General features: G+C 39.7%; 1 protein-coding gene and 1 long non-coding RNA gene across 3 annotated transcripts in view; one reads left to right on the top strand and one right to left on the bottom strand.

Moving 5' to 3' along the window:
- DIAPH3 (diaphanous related formin 3) overlaps positions 1-24,824 on the bottom strand; it is a 522,768-nt gene extending 497,944 nt beyond the window's left edge. Inside the window, exon 1 of one of the 2 annotated variants that reach the window (XM_023196219.3) lies at positions 24,436-24,824. In XM_023196219.3, the coding sequence (XP_023051987.2) occupies positions 24,436-24,615 (180 nt within the window). In that variant the 5' untranslated portion in view covers positions 24,616-24,824. The remainder of the gene's footprint in view (positions 1-24,435) is intronic. The other variant, XM_023196220.3, reaches the window with a different exon arrangement.
- On the top strand, positions 6,173-15,172 carry LOC111529326. The gene is made up of 3 exons (XR_002727394.1): positions 6,173-6,340; positions 8,450-8,538; positions 15,062-15,172. It is a non-coding gene; the product is annotated as an uncharacterized LOC111529326 (long non-coding RNA).
- Positions 24,825-25,197: the final 373 nt, after the last annotated feature.

The following is a 25,197-nucleotide window of genomic DNA, read 5'->3' as shown; positions in this document are numbered from 1 at the left end:
CAACACCAATTATAAAGACCATGAAAATTTAAAGTAATATTCCTACCAGCCATGACACTGAACACACCTACAGAGTCTATCTATGGATCATCTCCCTGGCAACTACACAACACACATAGATGTGAAAATATTATTCTTCAAGGGCTCCAGATTTAACATCTAAGAAAGGTCCAAAAATAACACTGAAGCTTTCATAGCACTGAGGACAAGAGTAGAGCTGGCTCTTTGATACTACAAAGAAAAACTTTTAAGTTCACATGTTTTTTTCAGTCCAAGGTGGAAAAAAGTGAAAGGGGAGATGTTAGGAACAGGTAAGAATTAGGAAACACTCTCCAGCCTCTTCTAATCTGCTCATTTATTCAAAACTGCAATTCTGCCAGCCTCAGAAAGACAAACATACCATGTATTACTCATTATCCAAGGCTTCTCTACTGTCATGCACTCAAGTATCCAGAACTCCCTGCCCCTCAATTTCTCCATCGTGAAAGGAGAGCCAACAAGAGAGATCAGCTTTCAGGAGGAGGCATGATTCAAGTGTCCACAGAAGTGAAAAGATTCGTTTCTCTGAGAACACAAGGTTTAAGGAGGCAACATACCTGCTAGGAAAGAATTGTCTCTCTAGAAAAAAACAGTTCTCATATTGTGGCTTGGAACTCTGAACTAGATTGCACCCTACAGAGGCTAGGTACCTAACAAGTCATTTTTCATTCTAACATAACTCCAATACTCTTTTCCCTTGAATGAACTCATTCAATGTTGGGGTAAAAGGAAAAATATAATGGCTAATTTAGTAACACAGCTTTTGTACTTATTTTAAGATGTCTCTTCATCTATTCCAGTTCTTTTCACCTATACTACCAGATCAAAAACTCTTTTGCAACATGTCCAGGGAAAAGCAAATCGAATCTCTGAACCACTTTACAAGTAGGTTCAGTTCTAGGTTATGGGAATCCAAGACCTTTTTCACTGTCTGGAGAAGGCTGAAAAGCATTTACAGTATTGGCTATATAGGGAATTAGACTGATCGCAGAACTCCCAGAATCACATTGAAGCTTATCCCAACTACTAAATTACTTCTGAGAGTGGCTTAGCATCCTAGACATCTTGTCCACAACACAAATTTGGATTGGATGTTCCTGAGACTAACAGAGCATCACCCATTCTTTCACATATATTTGAGGAAGATTTTATTTATATTTCAGCATCACCCTAAACAAAGGAAATTTGGTTAAATCATTTTAGGAAACAATTTGGTAAAACAAATTCCATGTTCACACTTTAACCTAATAATTCTACTTCTAGAATCTATACTTGGGAATTAAGAAATGGAATCAAAAGTTTATATACAAATATGTATCACTATAGCATTAAATAGCTAGAACTGTAATCAGCCTGACATTTCCCCAAACATAGGAAAGATTAAATAAATCACAGTCCTACCAATATGGACTGTAATGACATGGAAAAATGCTTACAATATAATGGTACCTGAAAAAAAGTGCATTTAAAATTGCATATGTAACATAATTCCAACTTCATTAATATACATATATATGGAAAAAATAAAACAGGAATCACAGGTAATTTTATACATCTGGATTATGGGATTTGTGGGGTTTTTTTCATAGCTTCATGTATTTTCCCAGCTGTCTACAATAAGCATATTTATTTTCAATACAGAAAGTTTTTTTTTTTTTTTTTTTGAGACAGAGTCTCGCTCTGTTGCCCAGGCTGGAGCGCAGTGGCCAGATCTCGACTCACTGCAAGCTCCGCCTCCCGGGTTTACGCCATTCTCCTGCCTCAGCCTCCCAAGTAGCTGGGACTACAGGCGCCCACCACCTCGCCCGGCTAATTTTTTATATATATTTTTTTTTAGTAGAGACGGGGTTTCACCGTGTTTGCCAGGATGGTCTCCATCTCCTGACCTCGTGATCCGCCCGTCTTGGCCTCCCAAAGTGCTGGGATTACAGGCTTGAGCCACCGTGCCCGGCCTAGAAAGTTTTTTTTAAGTTACTATGGATAATACTTTTCAGATTGAGCAGAAAATATAGATTGTTCCTTTTCAAATAAAAATGTATGTATTAGAAAAAGAAAAAATGAAAATCTAAAAAACGTCTAATAAATATTATGTACAAACTTTTTAATAGGCTAGTTTTTAATGCATATTTTCAAGTATGTCAGAATATATTAAGCTCATTATTCATTTGTTTTCTAATTCACATATATAAATTAACCAATCTCAAAAAGCTCCTTGGTTCTGTGAATTATTGATGTTGTCACTTGCTACAGACTTAATTCCAAGAAAAATATACGAATCACTACATCACAAGCACAAATCCTTTTGACACAAATTCAATTTCTGTGGCAACAATAATATATTGACTTTGCTTTATTTTTCAACTTTATGACACTTATTAATGGCAGAGTTAAAAGAAATCTATCATTTTTCTTTATTGTAAATGTAAATGATATCATGCCACCTTGAGAAAGGTAGGGTAAATACCACTTACTAGATAATTCCTTAATGCAAATAAGGTCAAGATGCTGAAATATAAGAAATAAAATAAAAGATTAAGATTTTAGGCAAGATACAGTCTCATAATTCTATTTTTTTTCTACTAGACAATATAATTAGGCCAACAACATGTGTGAGACACATTAAATATGAAGACCCAGTCTCTCCCTGTATGAGCTTACAACTAAAAGAACAAGATAAACCAATAACCAAAATGCATCATAACAAGGTACTCAATGGTGATTGGAAGAAAAGGCGGAGTCTCCACCTGCTAATCACATATGCTTAAATGCATGCTAATTAAGAGGCAAGCATTATAGCAATGATCTAAAACTAAAGGCAAATAAAATTTTAGCCATAATTCAGGTAAAACTTGGAATGTAGAATTTGCTCTTCTAACAGAATGAGAGATTCCTAAAACAATCATTCATGCAACAACTGTTAATTAAATATTGCTATATTCTTGACAAGGGAGAGATCAATAAATAAAACAAAAATTTTTGCCCTAAAAGAACTTATCTTTATTGGGGAAACAGACAATAAGCAAATTATTTATTTAAGATATTAGAAGGTGATGAATGCTCTGATAAAAATAAAAAGTAGCGTAAGCCAAGAGGGTTTGCAGGTTGCAATTTTAAACATGGGGAACTGAGGTAGGCATAGGCCTCATTGACAAAGTAGTGTTTGAGCAGAGTTGCCAGTGGGCTAAGGTGTCATCTATGTGGATGGGCAGGGGAGTGTTTCCAACAGAAAGAACAGCCATAACAAGGCTGTCAGGAGTATGCCTGATGTTCAAGAAACAAGAGAGCTTGCTGGCTCCAACAGCACAAAATGAAGTCAGTATGAGGGAAGGAGGCAGATCAGTCCCAGACCATTTCAAAGACATGGGCTTTTACTTTTCTAACTGAATAATCACAAATTTTTTAAGTATACAAATATAAGTAATCAACTTACACAGTAAATAATAATCAGATCGGCATATTATACAAATTACTGAAGGCAGAGAGGAAGGTCTGTACTCAAATAATCATTATTTACTTGAGGGCCCTTTACGTGGCTTGGTTATGCTTCCACGAGTCATTTACCAGAAGGTATTAGAAATACTCTCAAAGCACTGTAGAGCCAATACAGGCAATTTTTGGAAAAACTCAGTTAATTCTATCAACTATTTTTTTAATATGGAATTAGTCCAGGGGGGTAGAGGGACCAGTTAAGCATGTCTAGAGAAAAGAGGGTAAGAAAAACAGTATTTACAACCATTTAAACAGAAATCCGAGGACCCTTCGGAAGTTTGAGCGCCATCCCTAAGGAGTCCCCCAAAGAGATCTAAACTCAGATGGTAATGTGGTCCATACGTGTGTGAGTCCACGCAACAGGAACCCTTGCAGACAGTCCAGCACCAGCCATGGTTGCCCCTCCTACAGCACCCACGATCAGGGACTCTTTTCCTTCCTGCAGTTAATAATCTCTGATTTACCTCAGCATCTCCAATATGCCCTTTTCCTTTCTTTTTTTTTTTTTCTTTTTAAGAGACAGGGTCTTGCTGTGTTGCCCAAGCTGGAATGCAATGGCGTGATCATAGCTCACTGCAGTCTCGAACTAGTGAGCTCAAGCAATCAGTCTCCCAAGTAGCTAGGATTGCAGGAGCACACCACCGTGCTCCACATTTTTTTTTTTTTTTTTTTTTTGGTACAGACGGTGGTCCCACTATGTTGCCCAGACTGGTCTTGAACTCCTAGCGTCAAGTGATCCTTCTGCCTCAGCCTTCCAAAATGCTGGGATGACAGGTGTGAGCCATCTCATCCGGCCAGCCTTTCTCTTCTAATACTTTCCTAAATAATCCCCACCTTAAACCAACCTACCTTGGTTTCTGTTTATTTCCGGGCCTTGACCAAGACACTACTGCAGTCCTCTCCCTCTCAATACCTGGCTCACCTTTCAAATGCTGCCTGATTCAGGAAGGTTCTCTAAGCTTACCCAAATCAAGCATGCCTCTCATGGGACTTTTACGTCCTGCCTTGCGCTGTGGCACAATAGAGCAGTACTGAGCAGAGGTGAACAGCCTGGGCCCTGGGATAAGACTCACCTGGATTAGAATCCAGCTCTGATACCAATCACCTGTGTGATCTTGGGCACTTAAACCCTCTGAGCCTGAATTTCTTAACTGTGCCATGAGGCAAACAAGCATCTTCCCCATAGGGGTGGTAAGAGACTTAATAGAAAAGGCCATAGTACACAAAATACTACACCTGAGGTTCAGAAACTTTGACCTATGTTATTCCGCTCCCTTCACAGTAAGATTCATAGCTCTTAATCATTCTCCCCAAGGATACTCCCAACAGTCTTCTCCTCTAGGGCCCTGTAACCAGTCTGTAATCCATCTGAATCTGTCGGCTTGATTTTTGTCATGGTCACTTTACCAGCAGCTCTGTTTTGCTGGCTGTCAGTTATGTTGGACTGCCCTCTGGGGCTTTTCACATGTTGTCATATTTCTTTGGGGCTCAAATATAGGGGTTGAGAAATCTACGCAGTGGCGGTTTCCTAATGCCATCCCCAGAGCCAGCATGTTGCCAGGGCCTCAGGAGACTCACAGTCAGCTGGATGAATGAGATGTGAGGTAGACAGATCGAGTAGGTACTGCAGATAAAAATTTAGAGTAAGGGTGGATCAACCTTCATTATTATGGAGAAATGATCTCATTTCCATCCTCCCACAGCCCTTTTGTTTACAATTCCGTCGGGTCCCTGATCATGGTCTGTCTTGCAGTTTGTGTTTATACCTCCTCTTCTGTTTGCATGTGGCAGGTACTATGTTCCCCTCAACTTTGAATCCCCAGCCCTACCATGGTGCAGGGAACATTTTAGGCAGTGATTATCAACCTGACTACACATGAGAATCACCTGAAAGTTTGTCTTCTTTTCCCAATACAGATGCCTATGTAATATCCCAGGCCAAATGAATCAATGCCCAAAGATGGAGCTGTGGGAGGATGGAAATGAGATCATTTCTCCATAATAATGAAGGTTGATCCACCCTTACTCTAAATTTTTATCTGCAGTACCTACTCGATCTGTCTACCTCACATCTCATTCATCCAGCTGACTGTGAGTCTCCTGAGGCCCTGGCAACATGCTGGCTCTGGGGATGGCATTAGGAAACCGCCACTGTGTAGATTTCTCAACCCCCATATTTGAGCCCCCAAAAAATATGACAACACGTGAAAGGCTGCCTGCCACGGATAATTTTAACGATCCCCCAGGTAACTCTAATGTGCAACCAGGATACAAACGACTAAAACTAGGTAAACTATTTTAGACTCAGTCTTTCAGCACCAAGACTGTCATCAAGGAATCTCCAAAGATCCCCACATGTAAACAAGGTAGACGCCTATGAGTGTATCTGCCTCCTGCACACCATCTCTTCTCTGAGAATGCCTGTGCCATAGAGGTAGGCCCACCAGTCTTCACTGTTCCTTGTAAGCCAGCCCTGGCCACAGCTAAACACAGACAGAATATAAACCCAAGCAGAGCCAATCAAATCTCCATTTTCCCAGAATTCTGGAATTGGAATTCAGAGATGAAAATCAGGCTCTACTCTTGCATGCACCAAGGACATACATGTCTATCTGGAATTATGAGGTTCTAGGCTTGGCTGTGTGAAGATCAAAGCAGTGGAAGCCACACAATGCAGAGAACCAACAGTGGAGCTATGCCTAGTGAGAAGCAAAGAGACGCTGGATGGCCTGAGAAAGGGAGAGAGAATGAGAAAAGTTGTCAGCTTTTAGTTCCTGGTTCCAGTCCTTCATGAGGGCCAGCTTGATTCCAGGTGCTACTCTTACGTATCTTTACAATTCCTCCTTTCAGGATTAAAGTAAATATTATATAGGGATCTGTTCCTTTAGACCTTTAACTGAGCCTTTGAGACAGAACCCAAAATTGCTAAATGGGTCCCAAAGTACCCATATGATATAGCCCACTTTATCACTACTACTACAACTTACTGGGCACTTCGCAATTACTAGTATATCCAGCAACCCTAAACATTTGCTATTATCCCCATCTTAGCGAACAGGAAATTGAATAGCACAGAAGTGACTTACAAGGGTTGGTGAGTGCCTAGGCTGGGAATGAGTCAAAAATCCAGCCTCATTCTCCTTCCTTTCCCTCAGTCCCCAGAACTATGATGGGACAGCCAGCTGCTGAAGCAGTTTCTGAATTATTTATGAAGCAAAGAATTCAAAAATGAAATCTCAACAAGAAAAAAGAGCATAATTCCAACTGGATGATTACTAAATGATAACAACAACACTGACTACAAAACCATATCTTAAAACCTCAGAGATAAACGGGCATGGAGGGGGGTTGCAATTCTGTCAATTGACTAACACTAATAAGAACACATGATTTGCTAAGGTGTTTCCTCCCTTTTTTTTTAAGTTGCTCTCAAATATATAATAGAAATGAAAAGCTTTTTTATTTCTCATTTATAGATTTTTAAAGCTATGGTATATATCACAAACCTTATAAACTATACCCTCCCAATTCAGGCTGAAGTGTAAGCCAAAATTATCCACGTTCCAACATGTCGCTAAAAAATGCTTGTCAGGAATTATAATACAACAGCTAAAGAAAATTTAATTTCTTAAATTATTGATAACAGTGGAACTTTTTCTAAATAACTGAATTACCAGTAAGTTTTCTTGCATAATTTAATACTACTTTTTATTATACCCTGTAAACTGTTTTATCTCTTAAAAGGAATCAAAAAGATGATTACATATTTATAAAATTAGCATCTGAAAAATGAAGAGCACAATTCCAGATTTTACACGCAGTTCCAGTACTATACATAAGATACAGATTACATTTTACATTTCCTTCAGAAATATTAACCGAACAGGATATAGTTACTGCACATCAAAGTTACCAGGCCACCAGGTGAGGGCTGGGTCATAAAGACCTATAAAACACAGTACCTGCCCTGAAGAAGTTTACAATCCAATAAGTTCTAGAGGAAAAAGAAATAAGCTGGGTCACTTATTTTCCCTTTTGGGTGATTCAAAAAATAATATAACATTAGTAACTGCCTGCCAGAGCTAAACATACTGAAAAACACAGATTCATCTCCTTAATGCTTTCCTTTGCACTTGTCATCCAAAGCAATGTGGGGAATTTGGAGAGATAAATTCTAGAATGGGATTTGATACAGAGTGGCACAATACTGTACCTAATTTGCACTGTGACATGTGCAATACAGTGAAATCCTAACACATTACATTCTATATTGCACTTTGGTTATGAACACACCAATTTCTGTAGTCCAGCCACAAGCTCAAGCAACTGCAGTCTAACTGTCCTTGGAAATCTTCCAACAATGCCAAAGGAGACTTCAGCAATGATTCAAGCATATTTGTATAGGACTTTAAAAAGTACAATAGTTTTAGGTTGATTATCGCACCATTCAAACACACTAATAAAAAAGGCAACAAGGGTTGCAGGAAGTCAGCAGCTGACAGCCACAGGTAAGGGAAGGCACCCAATGATCCTAATAATCTAGTGAAAATTACTAAGGACTGCAGATCTCGCAAGGATGTGAAGATAATTCTCACATGCCTGTTTCTGTCATCACTGATACTGTTTCACTCATAAACTTATTGAGGGTAGCTCCATAGGCTATAAAGGTGCATCATCTTTGCCAGAATAAAATGTCCATGATATCTCTAAGAGTTAAATCATGTTACTGGAAGGTAGTCTATAAGAAACACCTGACTCACAGGTGAAGCCTCCAAGAGCCATAGGTAGTCCCTTTAAACTTGAATGTAGGCCAATGTCTGTCAGTTGAAGGAGAACTAGAAAAAAAAAAAAAAAGCGGCCAAGAATACCATAGGAAAATTCTCAGCATGTGTCTTCAACATGTGCAAATTTCTATTTACAGAGAAAAGGTCATTTGGAAAATATAGCCATTTTTGGAAGACTGAGCAGCCAAGGTTCTTACGTATAGGAGACTGGGACCAAAAAAAAAAGGTAAATTTGTTCATCAGTCTACTTGGTACATGTTTGGAACTAGAGACTCAAATAGGGAAAATTTTCTCTTAGGCCTCCCCTTCCCCTCTCCAGCACATCTATCAGATAAGTCAGGCTAACAGAAACTTCAATCAGTAAGGTACAGGACAGTGAGATTAGCGCTATAACTGATACTGATCTAAGCATTCCAGAAGAGCTGCTTACAGATACCAGGGAACACCTCAAGGTGTGGATTTGCTTCAAGCATGCACAGAGGACACTGGAATGGACCAAACCAGCACAGAGCAAAAGCTTTCCAGGCAGGAGGTCTAGCTTGTAGAAATACATTGCAATCATGCAGGGACCTACAAGTAAATTGTGTGGATGAGGAACTGGAATTTCAGGTGGAAATTGGGGGATCCAACCTAGAAATGCGGGCAACGACAAAGTCATTAAAGGACAAGATCATGCTACTTGGCCTTTAAGTTGTGGATGATGCAGGAGAAAAACTGAAGGGTTTTAAGCAGGTTCCATAATCACACTTGGGTTCCAAAGAAAACTATTATAGCAGCAACATGGTGGATGAAACAGGGTAGACCCAAGAACCAGAGCCAAGGAAATCAGTTAGGAAGGTATTGCAATAACCCAGCAGAGAGATGGAAGGTAAGATAAATGAGGTCAGGGACAGTAGGAGAAGAGAAGAGGCAACTGCTATAAGTATCCAGGAAGCATAATCAAGGTTACTGAATAACCAACACATATGGAAGTTAAAGATCAAGAAGTTGAAAATAAATCCAAGGATAAAATGATGGCACTGACTAAGAGAAAACAAAAGAAAGAAGTTTATAAGAAAGCAGATAAATTCGAGTTGAGATACAGTGAGTTTGAGGTACCTCTAAGCCATCCATGTAAAATAAGGTTGAATATTTTGGACAGAAGCTCAAAAGAGCATCCTAAAATAAAGATGGAGTTTAAGAAGTCATCAGCTTCTAAATCTGAGCTGTCCAATATGCCAGCCATTAGCCACATGTAGCTATTTAAACACAACTTAATTCAAATTACACAAATTAAAAATTCAGCTCTTGCCGGGCGCGGTGGCTCAAGCCTGTAATCCCAGCACTTCGGGAGGCCAAGACGGGCGGATCACAAGGTCAGGAGATCGAGACCATCCTGGCTAACATGGTGAAACCCCGTCTCTACTAAAAAATACAACAAACTAGCCGGGCGAGGTGGTGGGCGCCTGTAGTCCCAGCTACCGGGAAGGCTGAGGCAGGAGAATGGCGTAAACCTGGGAGGCGAAGCTTGCAGTGAGCTGAGATCCGGCCACTGCACTCCAGCCTGGGCGACAGAGCCAGACTCTGTCTCAAAAAAAAATTCAGCTCTTTGGTAGCAGTAGCCACATTCAAGTGCTCAAAAGCCACATATAGCTAGTGACTATCAAATTGAACATGGCAGGACACAACATTTCCATTGTCTCAGAAAGCACTAATCTAAGTGGTAGTAAAAGCTAAAAAAAAAAAAAAAAAAATGGATGAGTTCACGCTAGAAGCACACATAAAGTCAAAAGAGAAAAAGAGATTACTTGGAAACACTCATTTTAAAGGGTAGGGAAAGGGTTAACCAAAGATCAGAAGAGAAGAACACGTTAGACCATGGTTTCAAGGAGGGCAAGGTTAGTACAAATACAATGAAGAAGTCATATAGGGTGAGGCTTAAAACAAAAATCAGCACTGGGTTTGGCAGTTAATCTGCCTGGACAACAAAGCAAGACCCTGACTCAAACAAAATGCCCACAGCTTTAAGAACTCCACAGCCTGAGTTCTTACAGATTATGCTACATGAACTCCCCAGTAACACTGAAGCATATGTATTGATTCACACCTCTCTTTCCCCATACCAGACTGAATATAAACCTCTTGAAATCAAGGACCAAATTGCATCTACCTGTGTGCTATGCTCAGTATAACTGGCATTCAAAACTTTACTGAATAAATGAAAACAAGTGATTCACAAAAAGTGGCTAAAAAGGAAGAAAGCAGAGCATGGTATTCAGAGAGACAAAGGGTCAAGGGAAAGTTGAAGAGAGGGGTTGTTTGGCTTTCCTTCTGCTTTTTCTTTCACAATGGTAAACATTTCAGCATCATTACAGGATGGAGCGTGTAAAGAGCAAAACTTTCCTGACAGAATGTGGATGGGTCAAAAAACAGCAGTAAAGAGATTAACCTTGAACAGGAAAATATATTCCTTGTGTGGATATTGGAGGAGAAACAATGAAGAATGGTTGCAGATATAGACAATTATAGCAAGCTCTAGGAAAACTTTCTCTGAAACAGGTATCAAGGGGCATGCTAAGAGTCAGAAGTAATCATTTCTAAGACCTTAAGTGAATGCTGTGGTATGTTCCCATGTGGGAAACAAGTGGGTGCTTGACACATACACAGAATATCATTGGAACGATACAAAAGAGCCAGGTGCAGTGGCTCACATCGGCAATCCCAGCACTTTGAGAGGTTGAGGTAGAAGAACTACTTTAACCCAAGAGTTCGAGACAAGCCAGGGCAACAAAAAATAAATAAATTAGCTAATAAGCAGTGCAGCGTGCCTGTGGTCCCAGCTACTCCAGAAGCTGAGGTGGGAGGATGGCTTGAGCCCAAGAGGTGGAGGCTGCAGTGAGCCATGATTGTACCACTGCACGCCAGCCTGGGTAACAGAGTGAGGCACTGTCTCAAAAAAAAAAAAAAAGGATATAAAAGAAAATAATAAGCTACTCCCTATGGAGTAGCCATCTTTTGTTTCTTTACTTCTCTGGTACTTTCTTTCACATTAAAAAAGAAAAAATAATAAATGTCATCATGGCGGGTGGTAAGGGGTACCTTAATTGGTGGTCTAGGATGGAAGGGAGGCTTAGGGAATTTCCCTTTGTACTCCTACATTGTTGGACTTTTTAAGAAGTACAGACGTTGTTTTTCAGTTTATTTATTTTTTAAGACAGGATCCCGCTCTGTTTCCCAGACTGGAGTACAGTGACACAATCATGGCTCACTGCAACCACAGCTTTCCGCGTTCAAGCAATCCTCCCACCTCAGACTCCCAAGCAGCTGGGACTACAGAAATGCACTACCATGCCAGGCTAATTTTTTTGTATTTTTTTGTACAGACGGGGTTTCACCATGTTGCCCAGGCTGGTCTTGAACTCCTGGACTCAAGCAATCCACATACTTAAGCCTCACAAAGTGCTGGGATTATAGACATGAACCACCATGCCCGGCCGCTTTTTCAGTTGAAAAAAACTATTTGAGCAAAAAAGAATCAGGCCCATAGATAAGGTAAAGACAGTGATAAAGGTTTAGCATAAATGCTGTGAGAAATGGAAAAGGAGATGGCCAAAGAGCTAGTTAAAAGCCAGGACCCATCATACCCCATTCCCAGTTAACCTCTCTCTGTGTCAACCCCATCATGTTTTACATAACAGTAGGGAGAGTGCCCATTTCAAAGCACTGTGTGAGGGATAAGAGATTAAAACACTGCCCAGCCCATTGTACGAGCTGAACAAATGCAGTTATTGTGATGATGATTGTTATCTAGCAGCACTGAGGACACACAGATACCCAATGTCTAAGGGCATCAGTTCACAAAGCTGGGAGTGGTTTCCACCAGGATGCAGGAACCCAGTTCAGCCACAGAAGCCTGCCAGGTTGCTCCAGGTTTGGAGATCTGAGGCAACTGAACAAGGAGGCCAAAGGTTCTATTATTTATTGATATTCTACCTTATGTGAGGTGTGAGGAAGCGAGGAGTTTGAAGGCATCCCAGTTCAAAGGGAGCTCCATGGTTACTTTTGTGGAGTGTGGGTTTAGTGTGGAGCAAATGTCGACAGCAGGAGGCAGACAGAGAAAGAGAGGCAATGTCAAGAGGCTGTAGGTCTACATGAAACAGAAAGGAAGGGAATATATCCAGGCACCAAACAAACCTCCGGTGTGTGTCCCACTGCAATGAGTGGCTGAGTCCCTGGACACAATGCCAGTGTCCCCCAGGAAAAAAAAAAAAAAAAAAATGCTATGAGGAGAAAGGAAGTAGGAAACAAGAAGAAGAGGTTAAAATGTTGTCAATAACTGGGAATTTAACACTACAGTGATGAGATCTTCCCTATTAATAATAGCTGTCACATACTAATTGTGCTGTGTCTAAGCTAACATGTTGAGTTAACATGTGTTAACTCAACTAATCCTCACAACAATCTATAAGCATAGAGACTAATTACTTCCATTTTACAGAAGGGAAAACAGAGGCACAAAGGTTGATAATTTGCCCAAGGATATACAGCCATGTCTGAGTCTCTCTCAAGTCTTTTTATCACAGTTTAAGGGTGGGACTTTAGAGCCACAATGCCAGGCCCAAGTTCTTCAATAACCCACATATGTTTCTGGTAGTCTTTACATACCCTTGCCCACCACCACTAGGATCTTTTATAAAAAGAAATGAATAATTAGGGTATATTAATAACATTTAAACAAATTCATCATGAATGGGTTAATGAACCAGGAAATATAAAGTTACAAGAATACTTTGTTTTGATTTTCAATTAGACAAACATTTAGATTCCTACTGTAAGCACAAGTCTATACCAGGCACCACAGAGAAAGTGATTTCCAAAAGCTTACAAACACATGCATAAAGTAACTAAAAGCAGGTTCAATATAACATAACAATAACAGCAAAACTGTACCCTCAAAAGAGATCGAGTGGAGTTAGAACACGGTTTTAATTTGAGACCGTCACCTTTTATAAAGAAGTGAAATTGTCACACTGAATTTCTCAATGAAGATTATATGCGCTCCATTTTTCATGTTCATTTCCCAGGCTGTCAATTTTTTCATTAAAAAAGAATTGTAATTGTCATTATGCAATGAATTCAATCAAATGTTTTAATAAACAAAAACAGTTTAAGTATATAGTAAAGTCCATAACTAATGTCACCAATTTGCAAATCTTTTATTTAAAAACTGAATGTTACAAAGTTTCATTTTATGACACTCAAATAAACAGCCAACCTCAGAAAAAATGCAGAAATTACGGGATAAACTCTCCATATCTTGGGAAGATACTTCACAATAAAATTAACCAAATAAATGCAGCATTATGGATCTCACAATTAATCCACTAAGGGCTTTTACTAAGGGCTTCAAGAAATTCTACGCCATAACTCCTTTGAGAGAACTACAGTACTCTGAACAGGTATTCAGTCATCTTCAACTCAAGAGGGTGTGTACTGAAGACCACAGCTGCTTGGTGATATCCCAAATCCCTCAGCACACAGAATGAACTCACATTTGATACATTAAATGATAGTCTCCCCCTTCCTTTCCAATATTTAAGATCTGCCATGATCCTCAAAGATGGAGAGATCAGAAAGCTATGGAGTATTAATTCCATTCACAGATTTACTTTTAGGGAAAGATACATATATCTATCTAGCTATCTAGCTATCTACATATATATATATATTTGGATTGTAGATGTAAATGTGTTTTAGTTTTATAGCTGTAAAAAGTGATAGGCATAAAGAGTTATACTTAGTTTTATATCTGTACATATATTAGCAAAATATATATACACACATATATGTGTATATGTATATATGTGCATATATATGTGTGTGTGTGTATATATATATAAATTGGAACCCTAAAAAATCAAAATTGAATTAAAAAAAAAAAAAAGCCCTATAAACCCCAGGAAATGAAGAGTAAAGATTAAAAGGAGATAAAGATAGGAAGGGAGAAAATGAACATTTCAATGGAATTTATGATATTTCATTTTTTTAAGCTTATTGGTGAGTATACAATGTTTTACACCTCTTTTGTATGACACATATATAAAATACATTTTTTAAAAATTGCAAGTTTCTTGTTTACCCAAAAAAACTATTAGAAGCAAACTGTTTTGAAACACATTGTATACATCCTTCACTATTGATAAATACTTACTAATCACTTTTATCTCATCACTAAACAAAGGACTAAGGTGAAAAACAGTTGCCTGGTTCAGGTACACATCTAATTTTTTGACTCAAGTCATCTCTGGGTACCCCAAACTGGTCTACAGAGGCCTTCCACAAATTCTACTTAAGTCTTATGTTTTTTCAAGATCATCTTAAACATTAGAACTAAAGTAAGCATATTCTGGACATTGTGAATGACCCACTCTATAACCGTGTTCTGTCAGGAACTTTTGGTTTTACTTTTGTAAATACTTTGGTATTTACTACCAATATGGTACCCAATGAGGGCCAAGCAACATCATGACACAACAGATTTTCACAAGCTCTTCCACTTAGGAAGAATTCAGTTCCAAAAGCCTATGTATAATTCCAAAATCACCCTATTCTGGGAACTATGCACCCACAGGTACGGAAAATTAGATTTCAAGAGAAAAATGAATATAGAAGCGGGTAGTATAAGAGTTTTGATTTTTTCTGCTGCTTCAACAGTTTCATAACATTTACTAAAAAATGTTTATATATGGCTATTTTCTTTTTAAAAACAGGTGTATAACAGTTCACAACTTCATCTACAGCCTCAAGCCAAGAACTATGAAAAAGATAACAGGCCTCTGATGACCGGCCCCTACTAACAGTGTAAGGCTATCTGTGAACTCCTCAGTCTACACATATCTTCCTCAGCCTCTGGGATTCCATTTCCACCCAAGAATCAAATTGATAGAAAGAAAAACAGCAAAATATACACATATTTTTCCACCATTAAATCCAATAATGATGACTTAATTTCAGCAAAACATCATCAATCGCATTAAATTAATGTTGCCATTAATTTGAATTTTATGGGTTTTATAGTTTTGTTTTGGATTGTAGATGCAAATCTGTTTTAGTTTTATAGCTGTAAAAAGTGATAGGCATAAAGAGTTATACTTAGTTTTTTATCTGTACATATATTAGTAATATTATTTTTATTATCATTCAAGTCCATATTGGAGTATCACAAGAATTTTTTTTCCTAAGTTTGAAGTTGTTTCCTTTATAGGGTTTTTGGTAAGTACATTTGTACCCCAAGTTTCATCATCATATTACCCCCATTTTAGAAATAAAGAACAGGCCCCTAAGAAAGCTTCAGAAACTTGCTCTGACCATTCAGCCATCAGATCAGAAGTCTGCATCAATCCAAATGTCACCTGGTATGCCAGGATAAGAACTAAGAACAGAATGCCTCTGCCTCCACCACACCAAAAGGAAAAAGCCTGGTTCAATTAAGTTTTCCAGTATTAGAAAGCTATTCAAATATCCAATGTATTCCTAATGCCCTAAGGTATAGGCAAAAATTGTACTATGATTACTGTTACTACTAATGATAACAAAAACAACAATCCTGTAAATGGTAAATATTTACATAGAGGTTACAATGAGCCAGGTACTATTCCAGGCCCAAAACATAACTTTTAATCTTCATGACAACCCCATGTTACACATGAGAAAGGGGAGGCACAGAGAAAGGTTAAGTAATTGCTCAGTTCACACAGCTAATAAGTGATATTGCTGGGATTCAACCCCTGAGAGTGGTTCAAGTCACTGCTCATAAATGTTACTCATAATGCTTCTTCTACAAAAAACTGTAAGAAAAGATAGCAGTGGGTCTTTTGAGGAATAAAATCTATGGTAAGCATTTCCAAATAGTTTTCACTAAGTAACTAGTAACATGAATGTTTCAGGACCAAAGCTTATTTAAACTCTTAAATTCTCCCGTAAGTTAATAAAGACTATTCAATTTGCTATTTGAGAAAAATTACTCCCAATGGTAAGGTATTTCAATGCCATCCTGCTGCTACTGAGAGAAAAGTTATCTTTGTAGATCCTGTTCAAAGAAAGCCCATGCTTTGATCCTGAATATCCCATGAAGTAAAAGGTTATGCTTAATCTATATTTTATAGACCTAAAAGTCAAATTAGTTTCTGAGATAAACAAGCAAGAGTGTAAGGATAAGCATATTCTTTAGCATTCATTTGATTCCTAGTTTAGAGGATACTATGTGCTGAGTTAAGGACAATTACATTAGTGTAATACGTAGCAGTTTTTTCCTGTATTATTCTGCAAGCATAAACAAGTTATACACATGTTAATTTACATTCTATATAAAAAGCCAATTTTAAATCCAATTTATAAGGCAATAAATATATAAAGATTCTAGGACACAGCAATAAAGTTATGTCATAAAGTAGAGTTAATTCAAGACAACAATAATGAAAGCATGACAAATTTTAGCATTCCACCAACTGCACAAAGGTGTTTCAGGTAACATCTGTTCAGAAGCAATTGCTACAAGATAGACTAGATGAGATGCAAGGTTTCACCATGTAAGAAATGTATGTCAGTTTGCTTGCTTCATAATTAAAGACATGAGTCTTTGAAAAAAGCAATTAAGCCTTGCTCTAAATCTGAGACAATCATCTCTATCCCTACCCCTACCCCTTTTTACCCTCAAAGAAAAGACCCAGAGTGGTCCAGGAGTATTAAATACCATATGTTATCTACTTTCAGCAACTAAATATATCCCCCAAAAAGCCACTTAACATATATGGTTTCTTTTGATAAATCATTTATTAAAAAAAAAAAAAATGGGGTTTTTCTGTTTTATTAAGAAGCATAGAAAGGAAAGAAAGGCTGGTATAATTGAGAGCAATTTCTTAGAGGAGCAGCCTGAATAAAATGATTTTACCTCCTTCTGAAGGTTACAATGTCTGGTGTACGTTAGGTAGAATTCTGACATGAATAAAATTTAGGTGCCTGAAGCTTTCAACTAAAAACAGTATCTAAATTCTTGACGGTTTAACCCTAGGACAACTGAGAGCATCACTTAAGCTGAGAATTCAATGAAGGAACAAGTTCAAAAAACCAAAAAGAGCACTCAGAAATCACCTCTATCTTTTCCCAGCTTTACAGAAACTATAACTATCATAGAGTAGACAAAACATGAACAGAGGTTTTCGTTGTTACTCCAGTTACGGTTTATTTTGCTTTTGTAATTTGGTTATCTTCTGCCCTCCCAAATTACGAACCCTCTGAAATAAAGTGAAAGGAAAGATTTAAATGAATCTGATGGTCCTTCTTGTAACTATACCTAGCTTCATTTCCTATGGCAGGTGTTAACACATTACCACAAATTGGCAGCTTAAAACAACAGAAATTCATTCTCTCAGTTCTAGAGGCCAGAAGTCCCAAATCAGTTTCACTGCACCAAAATGAAGGTGGGCTGCTCTCCTTCTAGAATTTCTAGGGGAGTAGCATTCCTTGACTCTTCCAGTTTCAGATGGCTGCATTACCAATCTCTGCCTCTGCAGTCACAACACCTTCTCCTCTTCTGTGGTCAAATAACAATATATGTGTTTGCATTTAGGGGCCACTGTGATAATCCAGAATAATCTCCTCATTTTAAAATCCTTAATCATCTGTGTAAAGTCCTTTAAAAAAGAAAACAGGAGAAAAGGCATACAGAGGTATTATGTGTGAATGTGGCAAGTGTGGAGTCATACAAAGTATGAAACTCAAAGAAGGGCCAGATGGTTAAAGCTTAAATACCCTCTTCATAGGGAAGAGGGAAGTGGGGGATCTAAGGCAATACTAAGATTATTTACAGGATGAGTAAATAATCTTTAGGGGGGATGAATGGGCCCAAAGAAGAGACAACAGTCTGAGACAAAGTTTGTCTGGGCTCGGTGTGGTGTCAACTCTAGTCTTCCTTCCTTCAGGATGCATCTATTTGAGTTGAGATGTCTGAGAAAGGGATTCACAACAGTTGAGTATCTTCTGGAGGATACAACCTTTAGGTAGACAGGGGAACTTCAGAGAAGACCCTTTCTTGCATTTCCGGCTCCCCAGGTTCTCTCGATTTGAAGTCCAGAGTGGTATATTTGGGGGTATAATTTTCTGAGCCCTAACAATGCTTTCTTTCTCATATTAGTATCATAAGCTCCAAACAGAAGTTGCTTGAATAAGTGCATTTTCTTTTTCTACCAGTACAAGATGTCTGCTGGCAGGTAAGTTCCTAGGTTAACCTAATCTATAGTGGCTCAGAGACCCAAATCCTTCATATATATTTTGTGTGTGTGTGTGTTGTTTTGTTTTGTTTTGAGATAGAGTCGTCTCACTCTGTCACCCAGGCTGGAGTGCAGTGGCGCAATCTCGTCTTACTGCAACCTTTGCCTCCCAGATTCAAGCAATTCTTCTGCCTCGGCCTCCCGAATAGGTGGGATTATAGGCGCCCACCACCACGCCTGACTAATTTTGGTATCTTTAGTAGAGATGGGGTTTCACTATGTTGGCCAGGCTGGCATCGAATTCCTGGCCTCAAGTGATCCACCTGCCTTGGCCTCCCAAAGTGCTGGGATTACAGGCATGTGCCACCGTACCCAGTCCCTTCCTATATTCTTGCTCTGCCATATGTAGCACAGCACATATGTCCTCAGCTAACTATCCTCATGACCAGAAGAAGACTATGGCAAAATAAGCATCACATCCTGACTACAGCCAAAGGCAAAAAAAATGGGCTATTGCTTCTTGTTAGCCTTTTTCTTTTAGATGTTGTATTTTTCAATGCTAGAATTTCCACTGTGGTCTTTTTAAAGTTTCTGTTTCTCTGCTGAGGTTTCCTATCTTTTCATTCATTGTGAGCATATTTCATTTATATTCTTAAATATGATTATACAACTGCTTTAAAATCCTTATCTATTAATGTTTACAACTGAGGTTATCTTGAGGTGTCCACTGATTCCTTTTTCTTGTTTGCGTGGGTCACATTTTCCTGTTTTTTCCTAATGTCAAGTACCTTTGCACTGTATCCTGAACACTGTGAATGTATGGTGTCGGGACTCTGAATTCCTTCTATTCTTCTGAGAAGTATTGCTTTTTGTGTTTGTTTTAGCAGGCAGTTAACTTGGCTGAACTCTCAAACTGCACATACTGTCCCATCTGCTGGATGGGACCTGAAATCTTAGTTCAGATATGTTAGCCCTACCTGTGCTGCTTGGAGTCTGTCCCATACATATGGGGTTCAGAAATTTGAGGAGTCTACACACAGAATCTGGGGCTACCCATTTGTGGCTCCTTCTCCTTTCCAGGACTTCCTCCTCATTTATCAGCTATATGGTCACCAGAACTCTGCCCTCCGGTTTTTTATGCCAGTACAACTGTGGGCTTATATTCTAGTTTTAACCACCCATCATGACCCTGATTAGGGGCTTCCCTTATGCAAAAAGCTGCAAAAAATGACAAACTTATCCAGTGCCAGTCCGTTCTTCCAAGTATTGACTACAATAGCCATGTCTTTTGATCACTCTCCAGTGTTTTAATAGTCGCTTTTTATAATTTTGTCATGTGAGAGGTCTGTGGTCCAATGAGAGCCACTCAGCCAATACTGGATGCAAAATTTTTGCTAGTCCCTTTTTACAGAGCAAAGACATCTTTCTCAGAATTCCCCAGCAGATTTCTCCTTTAGCTTACTGGCTAGAATTGTTTTCATCTGCTCTTTGTTAATCCCCTTTGTTCTGGGGCCTGCACGCCTTGAAGGATTTGGCTGCCACACACTGGCTGGTATACATTAATGAGTTGGGTTACAGTTTATTCATTAAGCTTGTGAGCTAAGGTAATGTGTATCCACCTCAGACATAGATTCAATCTCCATGTGCTGACCCTATCACTGTCCAAGGCACCAGATGTCCAGATGTGTGGAACTTTGGGGCTGCCTCCTGGTGGAGTTCAACAGGCCCAGGACAGTGATGAAGCCAGGCGCAGTGGCTCACGCCCGTAATCCCAGCACTTTGGGAGGCTGAAGCAGGTGCATCACTTGAGGTCGGGAGTTCAAGACCAGCCTGGCCAACATGGTGAAGCCCCTTCTCTACTAAAAGCACAAAATTAGCCGGGCGTGGTGACGCATGCCTGTAATCCTAGTTACTAGAAGGCTGAGGCAGGAGAATCGCTTTAATCCAGGAGGTGGAGGTTGCAATGAGCCAAGATTGTGCCACTGCACTCCTGTCTGGGCGAGACTCCATCTCAAAAAAAAAAAAAAGGAATGTATACTCTGAAGCCAGCATGCCTAGGTTCAAATCTCAGCCTCATGAACTGGCAGCTGTGTGATTTTAGGCAGTTTAATCTCTGTATACCTTGGTTTACGCCTATGGCAAACAAGGTTAATAATACTACCTACCTCACAAGATTCTTCTAAGAATTAAAGGAGTTTTTAATTATAACATACCTAGAACAGTGCTTGGCTCACTCAGAAAAGTTAACTGGTAAATACACAGAAATTAAAGGACAAGATGAAAAATCTCAAAACCTGCCGGGCACGGTGGCTCACACCTGTAATCCCAGCACTTTGGGAGGCCAAGGCCGGCGGATCACGAAGTCAGGAGATGGAGACCGTCCTGGCTAACACGGTGAAACTCCATCTCTACTAAACATACAAAAAAAAAAAAAAAAATTAGCCGGGCGTGGTAGCGGGCGCCTGTAGTCCCAGCTACTCGGGAGGCTACTCCAGAGGCTGAGGCAGGAGAATGGCGTGAACCGGCCAGGCGGAGCTTGCCGTGAGCCAAGATCGCTCCACTGCACTCCAGCCTAGGGGACAGAGCGAGACTCCGTCTCAGAAAAAAAAAAAAGAAAAAGAAAAATCTCAAAACCAAAACTGAAAGTACTACAATGACATAATCAATCAATAATTACCAATCTATTCGATGGAAACGATTAGATGATTTAAACTGAAGTCTGTAAGAACTTTTAGAGGACACTCTTAATTAAAACCAATTCCTTCATCAACTTGGACCACCAATTTACAGGCTCCCTTTGAATGGACTGACCTACATCCTGGAGATGGACACTTCTCCTAGAAGCCACATGTCCTGCTCTGCCACCACTACCTGTGTGTTGCTAAGAGCAATGAGAAACAGGTATTACTGAAAGGCTTTCCACAATCTATAGGACAACTGTTCTGTTCTACAAAGGATATAGGCCTCGGGTCCAGGTATTAAGAGGGTGGCCTAGGGCAGGTTCCAAGTTTAATTCCTATGGAATTTTATCTGCTTTCACAAAGTCTCCACCCAGATACTTGCCCTGTCCTCTCAGCCTCCTCCATCTCTCTTCTATGCCCCAGTAGCTATCCCTACCATCTCAATGCTCACGGCTTAAGATATTTTCAAATGAGACCATGTTGGTTAATTCACAAGCAGCCCAAAGTCAATTGATTCATGGCACAGCCAAAGTATCATACAATTACAATAGACTAATTTCTACTATTTATACTTATCTATGGGAACAGATATCTATGCTACAAACTCTTATTACCCAACTCGCAAGTGACGTGAAGCCCGCAACTATACATTTAGTAGAAAACAAGAATTTGTTTGCCTACTTTATCAGGACTCAAAGTAAGATTTCAGCGAGTACCAGAGCTCCAGCTTTCTTACACTAAGACAGAAGGGAGTGACCAGTTTACCACTCCATTCCACTACTTGCTTGCTGCTTTGCAGAAGTGTGCAAAACACTAGCCACCTAAATTATTCCTATCCATCATATCACCAACCTATATTACTTGTTCCAATCAAAAGTAGCTGTCCCAGGCTCGGATAATGACTGAGTGACCTGAAAAGATTTATGATAATGTCAATTCATCCAATCAAGAAAAAGCCAAGAACTGACATGCGATCTGCAAGAACAGTGACTGACTTGACACCTGCAAGTACAATTACTTTCTGAGGCATTGCTGGGACCTTTGATGGTCTCAAGATCCCTCTCCATCCAAAAAACAAGAGTTCTGGTATGCAATCCAGAGCACTGAAAGGTAGGCAAACTGGGAAGAGCTGCTCAGGAAGCAGCCTTGAGACTGGGATACTGAGCTTTAGGACAGGAACAGAGTAGAGTTGTGCCTGGAACTTCTGTCCATCTTAAGATTTCCAGTTCAACAGGAAGGCTCCTGGTAGACAAACTCAAACTCTCTCCAAAGAAAAGCATCTCTGGAATCTTAAAGGTGAAGATAAAGCAATGAGCTTACAAAGATAAACAAGCACACGAAAGAGAGCAAGGCATCATGAATTTGAGTCAATGTAGACTGCCCAGATTGCAAATAGCAGAACTGTCAAATAAAGAATAAGAACAACCAAATAGGAAATAAATAAATAAGAAATAAATGAATAAGAAACAAAAGACTATCAAGAATGCCCAGGCAGATTTGAAAAATAAGTAAATGGAACTTATTAAAATAAAAAATAATTGCTAAAATCAAATATTCAGAAAAGCAGCAGATTAGACATAGCTGATAACAAAATTAATGAACTGGAAGATACAACTCAAGAAGTTACCATATAAGCAAAAATCTAAATTAGCTTCAAAGAAGAGTCCAAATTACTTCTAAATTAATTGGAAGTCATGATTCAAATCAGACTCCCGCCCCAAAACACAGTGTTTTAGATGTGTTTTTTACCTTTACAGCTTAAGAGTGCCATCTTTTAGATGTCATTTCATCTTTATGAGAACCCTTTTAACAAATGGCATGCTGAGATGGTCAATGTGACATACATAAGAATGAAAAACAGCACAGAGGCTGGAAACCAAATGATCAAATCCTTCAATGAAACTTAACATAAATATTAATTTAGATCCTGTTTTCATGACCTCCTTGCTGGGAATGAGTCACAGAAAATAACACTTTGTATTCTGGACCACAGAAGTTAAAGCAAAATAAAATATGATTATTAACCCAGAGAGTAAACTATAAAAGGAAGAAAAGTCATTGCCTTAGAGGATTCTTCTCACATGAGGCAAAAATCTTTCATTGGGAAGTTAATTCTGTCCTATTCATTCTTCAGATCTGTCAAGATAATGATCAAGTTCATATCTGATCCTTCTGCGAAATGTCACTATTCCTATGACCATTTTGATACTTAATTTGGCATAACTAATCTATGCTGTTCCTCATTTTCAGTATTCTGATATATCTCATGTATCAGAATATGGGCTCTCAGTCTTATTCAACTATTATTTTTAACTAAATGTTATAGTTAGCAACTGGTTCACAAACCATTATTCCCTTAATTTGCGAATCATGAATTAAATTTCTCACAATTTTTACTTGCCCAAATAAGACAAATACTGTACTATCACACACACACACACATAGTTTTTCCATATTCCTAAGGAAAATGGTGGAGTGGTAAATGTGAAATTTCAATTCTGTTGGACTCATCCCAAATCTATCAATCCTCTATGTGATTTATTTACACACACATACCCCAAAATAATCATCACTGCCTATACTTTCACTAATTGACACCAACGAAAAGACAAGGTGTTAATCATGACACTTTCCTTAAGTGTTAAAGACAAGCAAACCAGAATAGCAAGTTTCAAATATTTAGAATTCTTTCCAAGCTAAGCAAAACATTCTTTAGTAGTGACCACATCACCCGCCAAGTTTTAAAACGAGCTGTTTCAACTTGGAAAATTATACCCACCTTAAAAGTTCTTATACGTAATTAAAAGTTCTTATTAGATTAAAATAATAAGCAGAAGAAAAAAAAATGCTGTGACCTAAAAGTTCACTTTGATACATCTTATACCTTCTTACGCTAAGGAAGAAGGGAGAAGTTCGACTTAAAAAATGCATTGTCCACCTAGATGACGTCAATGCATATATACATTTGAACTGCTTTTCACATCAGCCCTAAGAAATTTGGGGGCAACACAAAGATCTGGGCATTTGTCACAGGATCCAGCTACAAGTAGACCCGGTCGTTGTCAATCTATGATGATTGGCACCTCGGGATCTCTAGAATAAAATTTGGTCCCCAAATTCTTGTGGGCCCACCGTCGGCAGTCAGCCCTACGGCGGGGCGGGAGCGGCCCCACCCTAGCTCCAGGCGATACTTACAAATTTGGGGCGCTTCTCCCCAGGCTCCTCGGGGCCACCGGGCGGTGGAGGGTGTTGGGGGCCCTTCCTGCGCGGCATCTTGCTTTCCCGGCAGCCGCGGAGTGAGGCTGAGGAAGGGTAGGGAGTCCCAGCGGCTGAGCCTTGGGTAGGGTGGTGCAGCCGCGGCCGGTGCCGTTCCATCTTTCCCCGCAGCTCCGGGAACCGGAAAGAAGGTGGCCACTCAGCAAGCTGCAGTGGGGAGCTGAGGGATCGACAACGGGTTTGTCTCCCGGGGTCCGCCACCCAGTCAGCACAGCCTAGCCCAACCGCTGAAGTCGGGGCCGCAGCCAACACAACTGAAAACTCCCGCCACCCGTGTTGGCCCGGAATGGCCAATCCCGCGCCGCCGAATCAATGACACGCTGAGGTACCGCCCCTTCCGGGCCTCGCGAAACATGATTGGCCATGCCGCCTGTCAATGCCGCCGCTCAACCCTTCTGGCGGTCCAGGCAGCTCACCTTAAGGGCATAGAGTGGCGTCAGATCTGGAAAAGGGCCGGGGACCGTGGAGGAAGTCATCGGCCTGGATTTCTTTGGATTTGGAAATAGGGTTCCAGCAGAACTGGCAGGCGGACGATACAGACCCTGCGCCACCATTTGAGCAGCGCTGGAATATAAAACCATCTGCTAGCCCTCTCCTTGCACGTCTGGGGCTGGAAAAAGTAGTTCTGGGACTGGGTACGGTGCTGGAAGGGGTACTAGGCAGGACAAAACGACGGGGCCC

This window comes from Piliocolobus tephrosceles, chromosome X (genome assembly GCF_002776525.5).
Source record: "Piliocolobus tephrosceles isolate RC106 chromosome X, ASM277652v3, whole genome shotgun sequence".
In the NCBI taxonomy this organism is placed as follows: domain Eukaryota; kingdom Metazoa; phylum Chordata; class Mammalia; order Primates; family Cercopithecidae; genus Piliocolobus; species Piliocolobus tephrosceles.
The sequence above is the reverse complement of the archived record's forward strand: the minus strand, read 5'-3'. Positions and strand labels throughout refer to the sequence as shown.